The 16822-nt window shown below is 33.0% G+C and overlaps 2 protein-coding genes across 2 annotated transcripts; both read left to right on the forward strand.

The window, feature by feature from the left end:
- Positions 1-1582: 1582 nt before the first annotated feature.
- On the forward strand, positions 1583-5956 carry lyve1b (lymphatic vessel endothelial hyaluronic receptor 1b). The gene is made up of 6 exons (NM_001327897.1): positions 1583-1718; positions 1818-1986; positions 3994-4133; positions 4243-4656; positions 4753-4834; positions 5677-5956. The coding sequence occupies exons 1-6, from the start codon at positions 1637-1639 to the stop codon at positions 5855-5857; spliced, it is 1068 nt and encodes a 355-aa protein (NP_001314826.1). The 5' UTR covers positions 1583-1636; the 3' UTR covers positions 5858-5956.
- A 383-nt stretch (positions 5957-6339) lies between these two features.
- Positions 6340-15134, forward strand: rnf141 (ring finger protein 141). Its single transcript, NM_001007290.2, has 6 exons — positions 6340-6432; positions 7403-7595; positions 9751-9859; positions 9993-10159; positions 10634-10741; positions 13182-15134. Exons 2-6 carry the CDS (start codon positions 7462-7464, stop codon positions 13330-13332), a joined length of 669 nt encoding a protein of 222 aa, NP_001007291.2. The 5' UTR covers positions 6340-6432; positions 7403-7461; the 3' UTR covers positions 13333-15134.
- The last annotated feature ends 1688 nt before the right edge of the window (positions 15135-16822 follow it).

A 16822-nucleotide genomic window follows, 5' to 3' on the forward strand; every position in this document is an offset into this window, starting at 1 on the left:
CAGTATTTCAATTGCACACACAAAGACCAATCAGGATCAGTTTTCCTTGTCTTTTCGCTGGACTGCTTCATTGACAGGGGGAAAGACCAGAAAGAAACACAAAATCAGAGTCAACTAAATGCGCACCACTGAAAAGATGTGTGTAAACGTGATGATTTAGAAGCATTTTTATTTTTTTGACATTGAGATGAAATGTTACATTTCACATTGTTAAAAAAGAAACAGTTACTAAAAAAAGTTAATGTATTAAATGTGAAATATTTTTATTTGTGTATATATAGTGAGTGAAACATTTTTCATTGTTTGTTAAACAACTCATTTGCTCATTGTCTTTAAATTCCATATTAAGCCTTAAACAGCAAATACTTTATTCATGGGGCAAGTATTTCATTCATGGGGCTGGTAATTCAATGAATGTAATTCATATAAAGCATATAATTCAATAAATATTGCCATATTAATTACAGAAAATGAACATCTGCACTGGACACAATATTTAGCACAGCCTTGTATGCTTAATTTGAACAAGAAATACTATTCCTCTTAAAACATTAAATAAATAAGTGCTAATTTAACTTTGTCAAGCATCAACATATTACAACATATTACATATTGCAACAACATAAATTTTCTATTTTTTTATTAAATTAATAAGCAGACTGTTTGCATATCTTGAAAAGTAATGTTTTAATTAATGATCTGCCAGATAGATCCTTATAATTCCGGGCAGAAAATGGATTTTTAGCATTAGAAGCTTCCATCTGCATTTTCCTGTTTGTTTTACACCAATTTGCAATGTAAGATAATTTTGATCATTTACATTTAGAGTACATTTAGTATCTCTGTCATGTTAATGTATGAAAGAGAACTGTTACACACATATTGTTTGTTATACGGAATGCAAAACCTTGAAGCAGAATATCTCAAAATCATTCCAGTAGAACCTTAAAAATCCAAGCGACATATTTCATCTCTGTTTACTACTCACTGTTGGGTGCTCAAGTGGTTCCGAACCACAAAAGAAGATAAGAAAGCTGAAAACGTGAAATCATTGCCTTCCATAGGAGAAAAAAAATCCCAAATACTATGAAGTTTTCCAGCTTTCTTCAAAATATCTGCTTTCGTGATCAACAGAAAAAAAAAAAGTCATAAAGGTTTAAGTCAAGAAAATGTACTTATACATCTTTCTGAAACTTGGAACATAATTCAGGTCTGAAGGGGTTAACATAGATATTTTTACGGGGCATACCTAATAAATCCAGAAAAATTCACCTGAAGGATTTTCAGGTGATCTTTTTTTTTTCATATTTACATAAATCATATATCTGTATTTGTAGCATATATGCCTAATAGAAGACCAGCAATGGCACTTTCATAGCTGCTGGAAGTTGCTTACTCTTCCAACTTGTCCAGAATGTCGACATATGCATGATACGTTGAATGGATTTTAAGATTGTTGCTACATAACCACAGGAAGCAAATGTTTTTAAATTGTCCTCTGCCCCAGCTGTGTGAAGGTCATCTTACAGATCATCCTCAACCTCCTGTTTCCTATTTTCGCTGCTCTCTTTCTGCAGCATCATCAGACTTTGTGTGCTCAAGCCTTTAGAAGGTTTTGGTGGCATGTTCAGCAATCATGGCTACAGTCTGCGTAGCATTTTGTGCACTGTTCTTCTTCACTTCCAGCACAGTCTGTCTAGACGTGGGTGAAATCCAAGGTAGGTTTCTCTCTCTCTCTCTTTTTTTTTTTTTTTGTTCATTTAAATGCATTATCAGTTCACGTTTGAATAAGATCATATTTTGTTGCTTGATTTTAGTCCCCCCGCTAAATGATGGAGTTTCTGGAGTGTTTTTAATTCAAACCAAGACCAGCACGTACAGTTTTGATGCCATCACAGCCAAAGAGGCATGTGAGGCTATTAAAATGAGGATTGCCAAAAAGACTGAAGTGGAGACGGCAAACAAAAATGGATTACAGACATGCAGGTAATGCAGAATTCAATAAAAGACTCTAGTCAATAAATTAGACTGTTATAAGTATATTTGTGAAATCAATCTGCTTTTGGCTAATTAGTTTGATTGAATTAATTTTATTCCTTTGCATTAACGTTTATTATTAATATTTAAATATAATATGGATCTTATAATTGTATAATTGTCAAAACGAAATCTACACTGCACTTAATTTTATACCAAAGGACTGTCAAGCACAGATATCTAACACTATAGTATAAATGTTTTATAATTTATTTGAAATCTTACTTTTTAATTGTAACTGTTTTGTATCTTTGTTGACTTTTATTACAAATAATCGACCAGTCTCTTTAGGAATTTACAAAATAGAACAGTCAATTATTGCTCTTTAAAATTATTTGGTTACTTACTTGTTTCTGCATTTGGTGGGATTTTTTAATTGTCCAAAACTGTCCAAACTAGGGCCTGCAGGCCAAAGCTGGCCCATGGTAACCTTTGATTTGACCCGCCATCCCATCTAAGAGAAGAAAAAATTGATGGGGAGGGTTTTGAGATAGGCAATTCAAATTTAATGTAGCCCTTTGTTTGTTTGTATGATTGTTTTTATTGTTAAAAGCTAACTAAAATTAAATGTTTCAATTAAATGGTGTAAATTAATTACATTTTGTTTAAATGTACAGTTGAAGTCAGAATTATTAGCCCCCTTCTGAATTTATTTCCCAAACAAAGTTTAACAGAGCTATAAAATTTTCACAGTATGTCTCATAATATTTTTTTATAACATTTATTTTTTTTAACATTTTAAGGTCAATATTATTCGCCCCTTTCAGCTATATATATATATATATATATATATATATATATATATATATATATATATATATATATATATATATATATATATATATATATATTGATAGGCTACAGAGCATTGTTATACGGTAACTTGCCTAATTAGCCTAACTTGTGTAGTTAACCTAGTTAAGCCTTTAAATGTCACTTTAAGCTGTATGGAAGTGTCTTGAAAAACATCTAATAAAATATTATGTACTCTCATTATGGCAAAGAAATCAATTATTAGAAATGAGTTATTAAAACTATTTAGAAATGTGTTGAAAAAAAATCTTCTCTTCGTTAAACAGAAATTGAGGAAAAAAATAAACAGGGGGCCTATTTATTCTGACTTCAACTGTACATACTGTCACCCAACAATGCAAAGACTTTGGTGAGCAAATCAAGTCAAAGGCAGATTCTGCTTGTATTCAGCATTGTACTCCACTGTTTTGTTTTTTGCAATTAGTTATAATTTAAAAAGTTATACTGCATTAGATAATACAATTTAAGGTCATATTTACTATTTATTTTGAAATATTGGGAATAAATTAGGAAATAACCCATGGCAACTTTAATGTAATATAGTTTGGTATATATACCTTCGGCCCACCGCTCTCAATGTTATTTGTTTTTTGGTCCTTTGTGCGAAAAAGTTTGGGCTCCCCAGGTTTATACACTGTAAAAAGCGATTACTAAAAAAAACTGAGAAAACCCTTTGCCTTAAAAATGACAAGTTGAGTTTACTTTAAAAAAATGTAAGCATTTCTGGTTTAACTTAAAACTGTTAAGTACATTTAACCTAATTTTTTAGAATTTTACACAGTTGATTTACTTAATAGTTTTAAGGCAATGAGCTTACTTACTTTTTAACTAATAGCATTTTACAGGGTATATAAACTCAAATTTAACAAATGGCATTTTACAGGGTATATAAACTCAAATTTAACAAAGCTAACTTAAATGCTTTCCAATGATTGTCCCAACACAGATAGAATAAGTTACTTGTTTTTTACAAATTGTTGATTGAACATAAAAAGTTAAGTTTAGCTAAAAAATTGTGTTGATTAAGCTTCTTTTAAAAAAGTAGTTTGAACAAGCAGCATATTTTTGAGTGTATATGTGTTTATATGTTTATATGTATCAATGTATGTTAAAATAAAAATGCAATATCATGGTTTCACACAGGTTTGGTTGGGTTGAGGAGCAAATTGCAGTTATTCCTCGAGTTGAGAAAAACGAAAATTGTGGTAAAAACAATGTAGGTGTTATCACTTGGAGAGCTGAGATCAGTAGAAAGTTCGATGTCTACTGTTTTAAACCAGCAGGTAATTCTATATATTCTTTGTCAATGTCTAAATTATCTGAGATTTAAAAATTGACTTTGAAAGAAACTATAATATCCTAATGTTCAAGCATGTCTCTCACATGACTCAGATCCTGATGGATCACTTGAAACAACCTCAAGCAGGCCTCAAACTACAACAGGAGGAAGAACACAATCAAAAAACCATTATTCCACTGAAACAACCCATCCATCATCCACAAAGTCAAGCACTTCTCCTGTCTCCACATCCAGATCCTTTTCTCCTAACACATCCACCCAATCCACTTCCTTTTCTTTCGACACTTTCCTCACAACATTTATAACAGTTAGCCTTTCTAACATCATTGACAGCTCCCAAACAACAATAAACCCTCCATCTCTTTCATCTACAAGTTCTCTACCTAAATCCTCATCTTCCTCTCATTCAACCTCTCAGTTTCTCCTGCAGCAAACTTCAGCTTCAACAACAGATGATCATCCTGCACAGTCCCAGACCACTACACCCAACAGACTGTCACTTAGAGGTAGTTTTTTTTTTTTTTAGAGCACAACTCTTTACCAAATGAATCACTTAATGGATTACTTTTACCACTATTTTGTTATTTTCTTATATATTTCAGCTGCTTCCAAAACATTTGTCATCATTTCTGTTGTGCTACTACTTTTGGTGGCAGCAGCAGGAGCAGCTTGGTATCTCAAAATGTAAGTTTTCTTTTTTGATATATATATATATATATATATATATATATATATATATATATATATATAGAGAGAGAGAGAGAGAGAGAGAGAGAGAGAGAGAGAACTTTAGTTATTTACCTTGTTTTTTAACCACTTTCCCCATTTCAGAAATAAAACAATTAAATGAGGGCCTATTTTTTTCTATTTACAACAATGAATACAATATTTATTTTAATTAGAGAGATGACTGAAAACATGTATAACATTCACGTTTTACTGTCCCACATAGCAAAATATCTCTGGCCCAGCTCTGGCCCAGCTCTGGCCCACACAATCAGCTTTTGCTTGGCCCACTTGACGCAGTGAAATATGATACATGACTGGACCAAGTCTGGCTTCCAGACAAGGGCCAAACATTGACCATGTCTGGGCCAAGTCTTAGCCAAGTTAATAACACATAACTGAGCCTGAACTGGGCCAGATATGTTGGTGTTTCACAACTGAATGAATCAATGTATGAATCAATGAAATTGATAAATCCATAAATTATTGTGCTGTAGGCGTGCTATCGGTGTGCTTTTTCTTAAAGCGACCTGATTGGTAGAATTATTTTTCTTTATTTGAAAATAATAAAAATGTATTTTTAATGTGGGTCAAAATAGGCCAAACTTACATGGCCAACATATCAAAATCAGGGCCAAATACTACATTTTACATTAAGCCCAAGAATTGTACACCTCCACCTCTGCCAAACCATGCCAGTGGTGGATGAATGTTTGCTGTACCTAAATCTGGACCAGAATTTTTTTGCTACCTGTGTTATCTATATTTTTCTAAATTGTTTTTGTTTTTGATTTTTTCAGCAAAAGAGGACAGCAGTTTCCATCCTGGACCAGAATGAGGCCGAAACAGATTATTGAAACTGAGATGTTTAAACAAATAAGTGAGAGGCATTGCATTTCAGAACAGACCAACAACGATAACAACAACTGGACATGCAGCAACATCATCCTTCAGATGGAACAAGACTCTGACTCTTCCTAAGATATGCTGTTTTTTTTCAAGTTATTAATGGATAACACTGTACTTTCAGTTCTGTATCTGTAACTGCATTAAAAATTTATTCAGATGTTCTCAGACGAAGAAAGAGTCCCATGTGGATTTATAACGTTTCCATTTTTGTGTGTGAAAAAAGTTAGCAATTTCCTAGTTTGTTGCGCATTAAATATTTTTTTAAATGATCTTTTACATTTAACCATGAAGAAGTGTGTACTTTGTTCTTGCTTAAGTCATTGAGTTTGCTCCTCAGTTGTTGTTAATAATTAGAACAGGACGCCTGCTCTTTATTTACATTTATTGAGAAGTGATTTTTAAAATAACTTAAATTAAACATATGATTCACATAACATACATATCTATCGCTAAAGTTAATTATTAGGCTAATTGAGAATTATGTGAACTTAAACTCTTTATCTGCTTTTGTTTACGTGTGGGTATCAAGGTTCGATAGGGTTTTATAATTGAACGTGGTCTTGACGTCATCATTTCGCGTCAAGGTTTTCTGTTATCATCCTGCTGGACTTCTCGAATATTTGTTAGGATAAAACAAATGCCAACAGGTTTGTACTGGTTTCGCATCTCGCTGTGTTATTGTACATATATCTCTATTACTAGGCGTTAAGGGAAATTCGTTTTAATGCTCTCATTTGGTCACATTAGCCAAGCTAACACTAGTAACGTTAGCCAGCTGGTTGTTTATGTTATTGTTACATACAAGTGTGGCTATTAAAGCTGGCTTTTTACTCCCTGAAATAAATATATGGTTCACTCGTTTAACCATACACTATTACATCTTAAAAGGCAGTTCTTTGTTTTAGTACATAAAACGTTGTCGACGAGAATAAAAAAAACACCCGTTTAGTTCTTACAAAAGTTAACCATGGTTTTACCACAGTAAAAGTACATTATGTTTGTTTTGGGCACATTGGCTATCATTCGTATAACCACAGTTTTACTGCTAAATGTCATGGTTAATTTCTGGTTAGTGTAGCCTGCAAAGTAGGACAGGTTGATTTGAGGTTTAGTTGCAATAACCTATGACGTTATCTGTAGTAAAACTAACGTTACTGTTAGTTTGTTTTGAATACATTTTTATCTGAAAAATGTGTCTCTGATCTTGCTGAAAACTTGAGACAAATGACTTAAGTATTGTTGCTTAAGTAATTACAATGTACGTGTGAGTAGTTTCATGAGTCATAAAATGATTCATTTGTGGGCATATTGAGGTTTTTATTAAATTTTCTTTTTTATTTTAGGGTAAAACATATAGATCATGAATCCAACTACATAAATTGTTTCTGAAAAATGTTGTTCTTTTCTGTTCTTCTATAATTAACTAATTAAATGGTACTAAAATATGTAAACATGATGATCATGTTATCCAGATTTGTTTAAAAATAATTCAAAGTACATATTGAAAGAAAATTACAAAGCAGTTTCCACAATTAATGTCTTTTGTAGTCAATATTTTTAAAAAGGATGTAAGATTGTAAATATATGAACAATTTGTCACCATGCTCTCTTGTCCAGGGCCTGCAGTGGTGAATGAGGTCTAGAGTTAATAGAGCAGCTCTCCATTTGGAGCCAAGATGGGCCAGCAGCTTTCTGGCCAAGCAGTGACCCGATTACCTGAGAAACTGATCAAACATGTGGGGCTGGTGCGGGACAGTGGATATCTCACCTATGATGAGTTCTTGGGTCGTGTGGCCGAGCTCAATGATGTGTAAGTGAGGTTTTAGGATACAGGGTTTCCGCGGGGTCTTAAGAAGTATTAAAAATTGATAAATCAATGTAGAGAAATTTAAGGCCCTTAAAAAGTATTAAGAAGTCTTAAATTCTGTTTTACAAGGTATTAAATTTGGTATTAATATGCTAAAGTTTGCCTGAATTTAATCTTTAAATATATCAGGATGCTGTGTAGTTTATAAAATCAAAAAAATTCTGCTAGATTTGACATCACGCTGCTTTGTTTACTGCAGTAACTAGAGAAAGACTGTTATTCCTGCTGTTGTAAAGACACCACCTGCTGGATTAGCATTTTTATTCAATATATGAACAATGTTTTAGTTTAGGACCAGTTTCCTACTATCAGTATTTAGTAAATATACTGCGAGTTAAAATGTCAACAATGTTACTGGTTGAAGTCTAAATTGGTGATGAGGTCTTAAAATCTATGCAAAGAGTCTTTAAAAGGGTCTTAAAGGTATTAAATTTCATTCTTTGATGCCTGTATATACTCTGGGTTTTAGGATAATTAAGATTAGTTAAATGTATTCAAATAACTTAATATACAATTTCAGGTCCCACTTTATATTAAGTGGTCTGAACTACTATGTATTTACATCAAAATATAAATAAAATGTACTTACTGTGTTCATAATGCATTGAAAAACACCTCTGGTGCTTTTGAGGTGGGACACGGGTAGGTTTAGGGACAGGTTGGGTGGTGTGGATAGGTTTAAGGGTGGGTTAAGGTGAGAAGGAGGGGTCAGCAGTGTAATTGTAAATGTGGTTACAGAAATTAATTGCATGTATTTAATCAAGTATAAGTACAATGTAAAAATATGTATTTACGTAATAAGTACATTGTAACAGATGATTATTTTAGTGTTGGTATATATTAATTGGGAACACTTAATATAAATTTCCACTTAAATTTACTTGTGTAGGTGGCAAAATGTTTTTGCAAATTTGTTGTGGTGAATTAAAATAATAATTTAACGATACAATTTTTTATCATTTGCATGTAATATGACAATTAAGCTGTTTTGTCAAGTATATGAAATGATTACATATTCAAATAATCAAATGACCACGATCAGACAAATAAATCATTGTTATAGGCATTGACGGCACAGTTTGATAAGAATGTGCTTTTCCCAAAAATCAAAAATGTTATTTAAAACGTAAAGCTATTATTATATGAAAAATTTATAAAAAAAAAAAAAAAATCAGATTCACAAGACTGTTAAGATGCATTTAATGGTCATTATAATCTTAAATCCTTCAAAGCTTTAAAATATATATATTTTTAAAAAACGTATGAACATTTATTTGCGTGTATCATCATCTTTGGGTCAAATTCCAAAAAAATGCCTCTTATGCAAGGTGTTTCTAATGCAGCGTTTATGGGCTTAGAGTAAATTTGCCATTGTTCACTCTGGCTTTCGTCATCAGTCTCACTATTTTTATCCTTTTTCTATAAGTCTTGATAACACCATCCTGGAGTTTTTCTTTTATTATTTCTGCAAATAGGATTGTAAAAAAATATTTGCTGTGCTCTCTAATTCACTTATGCTCTAAGTTTACCCAACTATGACGCCTTCCACTACTGAGAAACCCGAAAATGTGAAAATAATCTATAAAACGATAACATTATAGGTCATTTTAAAAACACGATTAAATAAGATGTAAAACAATACAAATGTGTATATATAATAATATATAAAAACAAATGATAAAATAATATATAAAACAATAAAGATGGTGTCACAAAACATTGAAATACAAAGAAAACACATTTACCAATGATTAAATTGCAAATCCTGTATATAATGTACTAATGAATTTATTTGCACTTATTATTATTTGATTATTATTTATTATTTTATTATTCATATTTTCATGAGAAGTCTTTAAATAGTTTATATTTGCTTTTATTTTCTACTAGATAACTTCTTTTTCTCCAAATTCTTGTTGTTATTTTAAGGGTCATGAGCGCTCGTGTAAGCATTTAACTGCAAATAATAATGTGTATGTGACATAAAAATTTAAAGAGTTTTTTGTTTGCCCTGTTTAGTTTTATGTGGAGTTTAATGTAAAAAGCATTTACATTTGAAGTCGTCACCTTAACTTGCACATTTATTTTTCCCTCACAGAACTGCAAAACTCGCCTCTGGTCAAAAAAAACATCTATTGTTTGAAGTGCAGCCTGGATCTGATTCCAGTGCTTTGTGGAAAGTAGCAGTTAGAATAGTGTGCACCAAGGTGAGATCAGTGTACAAACCACTGGATATATAAAGGTGGAATATAATAAAACATTTTAGCATCTAAAATTGCAATGTAAAATAGTAGTTGATGTTTATCTAAGGTGGTAGATTGGTAATTGTTGTGTTTGCAGATTAATAAGGAGGATGGAATGGTAGAGGCGTCTCGTATTATGAACTTGTACCAGTTTATTCAGCTCTACAAAGACATCACCAGTCAAGCAGCTGAAGTATTTAGTTCAAATGTGGCGGCAGAGGGATCATCTGAAGACACCTGCCAGGCCAGCATGTGGATGGGCAGGTACTCCTAATTCAATTCAAGTTTATTTCTATAGCGCTTTTCACAATAATTATTGTTTCAAAGTAGCTCTACTAAAGGTGGTTATTAATAAGTTTGACTAATTATCTAGTAACTAATAGCTTTTATAGGCAGGTAGGCTTACTATAAATATATAAACATTGTTAATATGCAATTATATAGTCTATAGGCCCACATATTAGCCCACGTATACATATTGTTTATGTATAGATGTTCAGTTAAGTGTATGTGTTTGAACTGAGAGAGTGTGTCCGAGTCTCAGACATTATCAGTAAGGTTGTTCTAGAGTTTAGGAGCCATATAAATGAGAAGGCTCGACCTCCTTTAGTGGACTTTGCTGTTCTGGTTACTAGCCAGTTATTGTTCGGTTTAACAAATCTGCATGAAATGTTATGATGCGTAATGGAAGACTCCTTGTTTACTTTAGCTAATAATGCTATCTGTGCTGTGTAACAGGGTAAAACAGTTGACTGATGAGGAAGAATGCTGTATCTGCATGGATGGGAAAGCAGATCTTATTCTTCCCTGTGCGCACAGCTTCTGTCAGAAGTGTATTGACAAGTGGTAAGAGCTCATCATTTAATAATGACAGTTCTTTTAGTGTTCCTTTATGTTGTTCTAAATCCATTTGACTTGAGCTCTTCTGTTGGGGAAAAAAAGAAGATATTCTGAAGAATGATGAAGTCAGTAGAACTGTTTAGTCATCTGCATTCTTTAAAATATTTTCCTTTGTGTTCACAAAAGAGAGACCATTAATTTAGTTCAGTTTTATTAATTTTTTATTGAACTTTAATGGATTAGTTCATCCAGATCATTAAAATGGTTTACTCACCCTCATGTTGTTCCAAGCACACTATTCATTAATTACCCTTTTTTCCTCTGTGGAACGCTAAATGACAAATTATGAAGAAGTTTTTGTTCAGGACTGGTGCTTATCATTTCCAAAATGAGTCCTTTTAGACCACCTTGAGCTGGATCCAGGGTGTCTGTATAATTATTTTTATATAAAATGTAAGACTTTTTTTTAAGACATGCACAAATAAAATGAAATTCATATGTCCCTACAGAACAAACCCATAAAATCTCAAAATAGATAATGCATTTCAGATACTTGATTTAATTACAGACTGGAGCAACTTTTTAACAAGGGTTTAATATTATTTATCTGCCAAGTTTAAAATTATCAGCATGTGTTTTATTCAATATTTACAGTTAGTCCTCCTATGAAAATAATTTTGATTCTTTTTCAAGTATTTCCCAAGTGATGTTCAACAGAACAAGGGCATTTTTACAGTATTGCAATTGTATTGGTTCTTAGGAAGAAAGTCTCATTTCTTTTAGTTCGACTGGAATAAAAACACTTTTTTTTTTTTTTTTTTAAGTAAAAATAAATGTTGAGGTCAATATTATTAACCTCCTATTTTGTTGCCCAAAAAGTTCCTAATGAACCTAATTAAAGGGTTTAAATTGCACTTTAAGCTGAAATAACTAGTAAAATATTATGTACTGTCAGAAAAAAGAAACAAATGTTCTTTATAATAATTATAAATTAGTTAAAACTATTATGTTCAAAATGTGTTGAAAAATGTGTGTTCAGTTAAACAGCTCTTGGGAAATATTTAAAAAAGATTTTTAAAAATTCACAAGACGGCTAATAATTTCGCCTTAGCTGTAGATACTGTATGTATTAGATGTTAATTTAGTACTAATATATGCTCACCGGCCACTTTATTTGGTACACCTGTCCAACTGCTCAAAAATGCAAGTTTCTTATTAGCCAATCACATAGTAGCAACTCAATGCATTTAGGCAATTTAAGTGACTTTGAACGTGGCATGGTTGTTGGTGTCAAACAAGCTGGTCTGAGTATTTCGGAAACTGCTGATCTACTGGGATTTTCATGCACAACCAAATCTCTAGGGTTTACAGAAAATGGTCCAAAAAAGAGAAAGTATGTTCTGTGAATGTTCTGAAAATATGTTCGGCAGTTCTGTGGATGCAAATTCCTTGTTGATGTCAGAGGTCAGAGGAGAATGGCTAGACTAGTTCCAGCTGCAACAGTAATTCAAATAACCATTCGATACAACCACCATGCTATGCAGAAGAGCATCTCTGATTTCACAACACGTCTAAGCTTGAGGCGGATGGGCTACAGCAGCAGAAGACAAAACCTTGTCAGCTAAGGACAGTTTGAACACTTTGCTCAGGCTCACTAAAATTGGACAATAGAAGATTGGAAAATGTTGCCTGGTCTGATGAGTCTCTATTTTTAATGCAACATTTAGATGGTAGGATAAGAATTTGGCATCAACGACATAAAAGCATGGATCCATCCTGTCTTGTATCAACGGTTTAGGCTTGTGGTGGTGGTGTAATGGTGTGGGGGATATTTTCTTGCAACACTTTGGGCCCAATAGTACCAATTGAGCATTGTGTCAACGCCACAGCCAACCTGAGTATTGTTGCTGACCATGTCCATCCCTATATGATCACAGTGTACTCATCTTTTGATGGCTACTTCCAACATGATAAAAGTGATGTCATAAAGCACAAATCATCTCAAACTGCTTTCTTGAACATGACAGGGAGGTCACTGTACTCATATGGCCTCCACAGTCACCAGATGTCAATCCAATAGAGCACCTTTGGGATATGGTGGAACGGGAGATTCGCATCATGGATGACTAGCCGACAAATCTGCAGCAACTGCGTGATGCTATCATGTCAATAAGGAATATTTCCAGTACTTTGTTGAATCTATGCCATCAAGGATTAAGGCAGTTCTGAAGTCAAACCGCGGACCAACCTGGTACTAGTAAGGTGTATCTAATAGAGTGGCCGGTGAGTGTATTAACACATGCAAATTAAAGCTCATTTAATTGATTTATGAGGAAATCAGAAAGGAATTTAGAACAACATTATTATACCACACACAGCCGCAATTCCTAAATCCTTTTCATCGGCCATGACTAACCCTATGCCATTATGTCTGTGCCTCATACAGGAGCGGCCAGAGCCGAAACTGCCCCGTCTGCCGGATTCAGGTGACTGCCGCTAATGAATCCTGGGTCATGTCGGATGCTCCCACAGAGGAAGATGTAGCCGGGTACATTCTCAATCTTGCGGACGAAGCCGGTCACCCACACAGACCTTAAAAATCTAACACTGTGCCACTCTCATGCTCACCATCTCCCCATAAAAGACCACCTATATATAGTTTTCATAGGGTGACTGTGGGTATTTGTATTGTCACTCACTGGAGGCAATAACAGCTGATCATTTGAATTTTAAACACACTTTTAGGTTTAACACATGTCATAATAGATCCATAGACTGTAAACATTCAGTATGTAGGACGACAACATCTGCTGTAGCACATCATTGCCTCGTTATACTTGCTGTTTTATCTGGTTTGTGAAGTAATTGCACTTAATTGCGTTTGTTCTGTAAAGGCCTTGTAATACCTAACAAAAAGCATCACAGTGTCAGCACGTGCAACAGTTAAGTAGTATTGATGCTGTACTTTAATAACGCTGACTTTACAGTCGATGTGCGTTTATAATCTAAGCTTAAATGGATTTACTGTAGTGATTTATTTTGACATCAATGCGTAAGTTGGACTAACCTTTTAAAAGGGATAGTACATCTTTTTTTAATTTGCTCGCCATTTAATTGGTCCAAACTGGTTTCTTTATGCTGTTGAACACAAGAAGATATTTTGAAGAATGTTTGAAACCAGTAACCATTGATTTTGATGGTGTATTTATTTTGCTAAAGATTACAATGGCTACCACACTTTAAAAAATATCCATACATTTTCCGAATTTTGTGATTCATTTTTTTTATTTTTTTGCCAGTTTTTTTATGCTTTTGAATTGCATTATGGGACATTGGTCTTTCCTGCAACTATTTTTAACCTTGAAGTGACGTTTATTAACATGTTTAATAGTTTAAAGTGATATATTGTCTGGGTTGGTGTTGTATATTTTGGTATAAATAATGTGTAACAAGCTGCCAGTACATTTTCTGTAATTTTGAAGACTTATTTCTGTACACTATATCATATTCATTATATTATTCCAAAATAAAAGTCACTTTGTTTAACTGTATAGTTCAATTTTCAACATTAAAAGTTGACAGAGCAGAGATTAAAGTCTCACAATGCAATTCACAACCATAAATAAACAGAAAACACTTGTGAATCACAAAATATGGAAACGTTTAATAAACAAATATTATATTTACTGTCCACTTTCCAAGGTTATTTAAATATAATTATATTTAAAATAATAATTTGTGTTGACAAGAAACATTAAACTTCTTAAGGTTTGGAACTATTGGAGCCAGGGCTGAGTAAATAGAATTTTTTAGGTGAACTGTCCCTTCAATAATAGGGCATGGCGAATATTATGAAATATAATTGCAACTAATCCGCATTTGCTCGTTTTATTTTTTACAGCTTAATGAGGTGCAAATGAAATCGTTATTTTTTTTCGGGCATCTCTGACACTTTCAGTGGAGGTTAGTTACCTTTTAGCTTTTTTCCAGTGTGAAATCCTCTACTGTTCATTTCATCCTGCACTATTTTTTGTGATGAGAGAGTGACTGTGAATTTTGTTGGTTTTGGAAATTCACTTGTATTATAAAAGATATATATCGACAGATCTTTATAAAAAAATCAAATTTTTTGTGGCAATATATAAAGAGTTAACCCAGTTTATCAACATCTGCTAATCTAGTTTTAAACATTTAGTATCTGGAATATTTACACATATTTATAGATATTGGACTGAATGTCAATAGTTTTATCCAAATGAAAATGACACTTGTTGCTGCTTTCTTTCTCTTGGTGTTATTTTGATGGAGAATTATTTTAATTCTTGACAGAATTGGGATGTTAGGTGTTCTCGGGTTTCCTCCTCCTGTGTATGTCTTCAATAATAAAATAAATCAAGTATTTTGTTTTAGGTCTTGTTTGTAGGGTGTACCAGTTCTCACTACTTCCACTGGGCTGCAGTGTTGAGCAAATAATATTTTTTCTGTTTACAGCTGTAAAAAAAAATAAAGAGACCACTTGAACATCTAGATCAGGGGCCTGTTTCAGAAAGGAGGTTAACTGAAAACTCAGAGTATTTTAACCCTGAAATGAGAGAAACTCTGGGTTTTCCGTTTCAAAATGGCAGGTTTGTTAAACTCTAGAAAGCAGGGTAAGTCAAGCCTGTTTCTGAAAGAGAGGTAACTTTAACTCAGAGTAAGTTACTGTGGTAACTTACTCTGTGAATCTAACCTGGTCAGAAGCAGGTTTTATTCTCTAAACTCAGAGTTTCTGTCTGTCTCCTCCCCTTTTTTAATGATGAAGCGGTATTTCTCGCCTTAGCCTTACGTCTCCACACACCTATTTTAATGCTCATTTTGGATACGTGCATAAAAACGATTGATAGAAACGTCATGATGCACATAACTTTTTAAAATATGCATAAAAAACACGCATAACTGAGTAGGATAAACTTTTATTCGATAGAAAATGTGCGCATAAACTTAGATGGAAAAACTTTTACTGAACAAATTACAGTATGTACATTAAAAAAAAGATCATGATCATATGATAATGAAAATGTGTGTAAATGGACAAACCAGCAGGCTGGGCACACTGTAACACGTCTTAAATATTGTTTTAGTCATTCTAAAATGCCTTAACTGTTTCAGTATTAGTGTATATTATTAATTACCTCCGAACGTCTGGTGCGTGTCAAGAGTCTCCGCGTCTCATGGCTTCAGACGCCCCCACGTGTTCATTGTGTTTCAGCATTGTCTTCTGACATCGAGGCGCAAGTACATTAATTAGGCTAAATAAACGACGCAGCTTCTTCTACCACAGTAAATTCTGTTTTTACTGTTGATATTTGGTGCCAGTTTAATCAGGAAGTGACAATTTTTTTCTCTTTGACTCGTTGGATGGAATTTTATTCGCATCTTTTATGAAATATTCCAGTTTTGCACATAAACTTATGTAATATATTTGGATGGAAACATAGCTATTGCCTACATTTTAGTCACACACAGAAGAACTGTACTAGAATGGCTTATCCTTTTTTAATAAATAATTAAATTAAATTCACCTTCGACATGCACTGTAACTAGATTAATGGGATTATTATTCTTTCTAAAAATTATTTTTAGTACTGCTTACCTTCTAAATGTTATATTAACCTCTATCACTTGATCAATAAAAAAGGCAGACACACAAGTGCACTGTTAAATCATTTAAAACTAATAAATGTATAAAAAAGTTTAGAAAAAAAATATAAATGTCACAAATTACATTACTTATTTTATTATACTTAAATATTTAAATACTTAAAAAGTTAAATTAGGCATTAACTTGAGCAGCTGTTTTCCCACGCTAACTGTCTCTTCTTCACTGATGGTTGCTTCTTTTCAAATATATACACACTCATATTTGCTATAACTTTGCATGAGAACATCAAGTTCAGCTGGAGAAAGAAATGGTGATCTCTTTTATAACATATTGCCATAGTCACTCGTAATGTCTGCGCTCCATTGATAATGCCTTTTTAAAGTCACGGTGCACGCACTTAACTCTGAGTTGGTCTACTCGAAGTTGATTGACCCAACTCAGATCAG

The sequence above is a fragment of the Danio rerio genome, chromosome 18, assembly GCF_049306965.1.
Source record: "Danio rerio strain Tuebingen ecotype United States chromosome 18, GRCz12tu, whole genome shotgun sequence".
Classification (NCBI taxonomy): domain Eukaryota; kingdom Metazoa; phylum Chordata; class Actinopteri; order Cypriniformes; family Danionidae; genus Danio; species Danio rerio.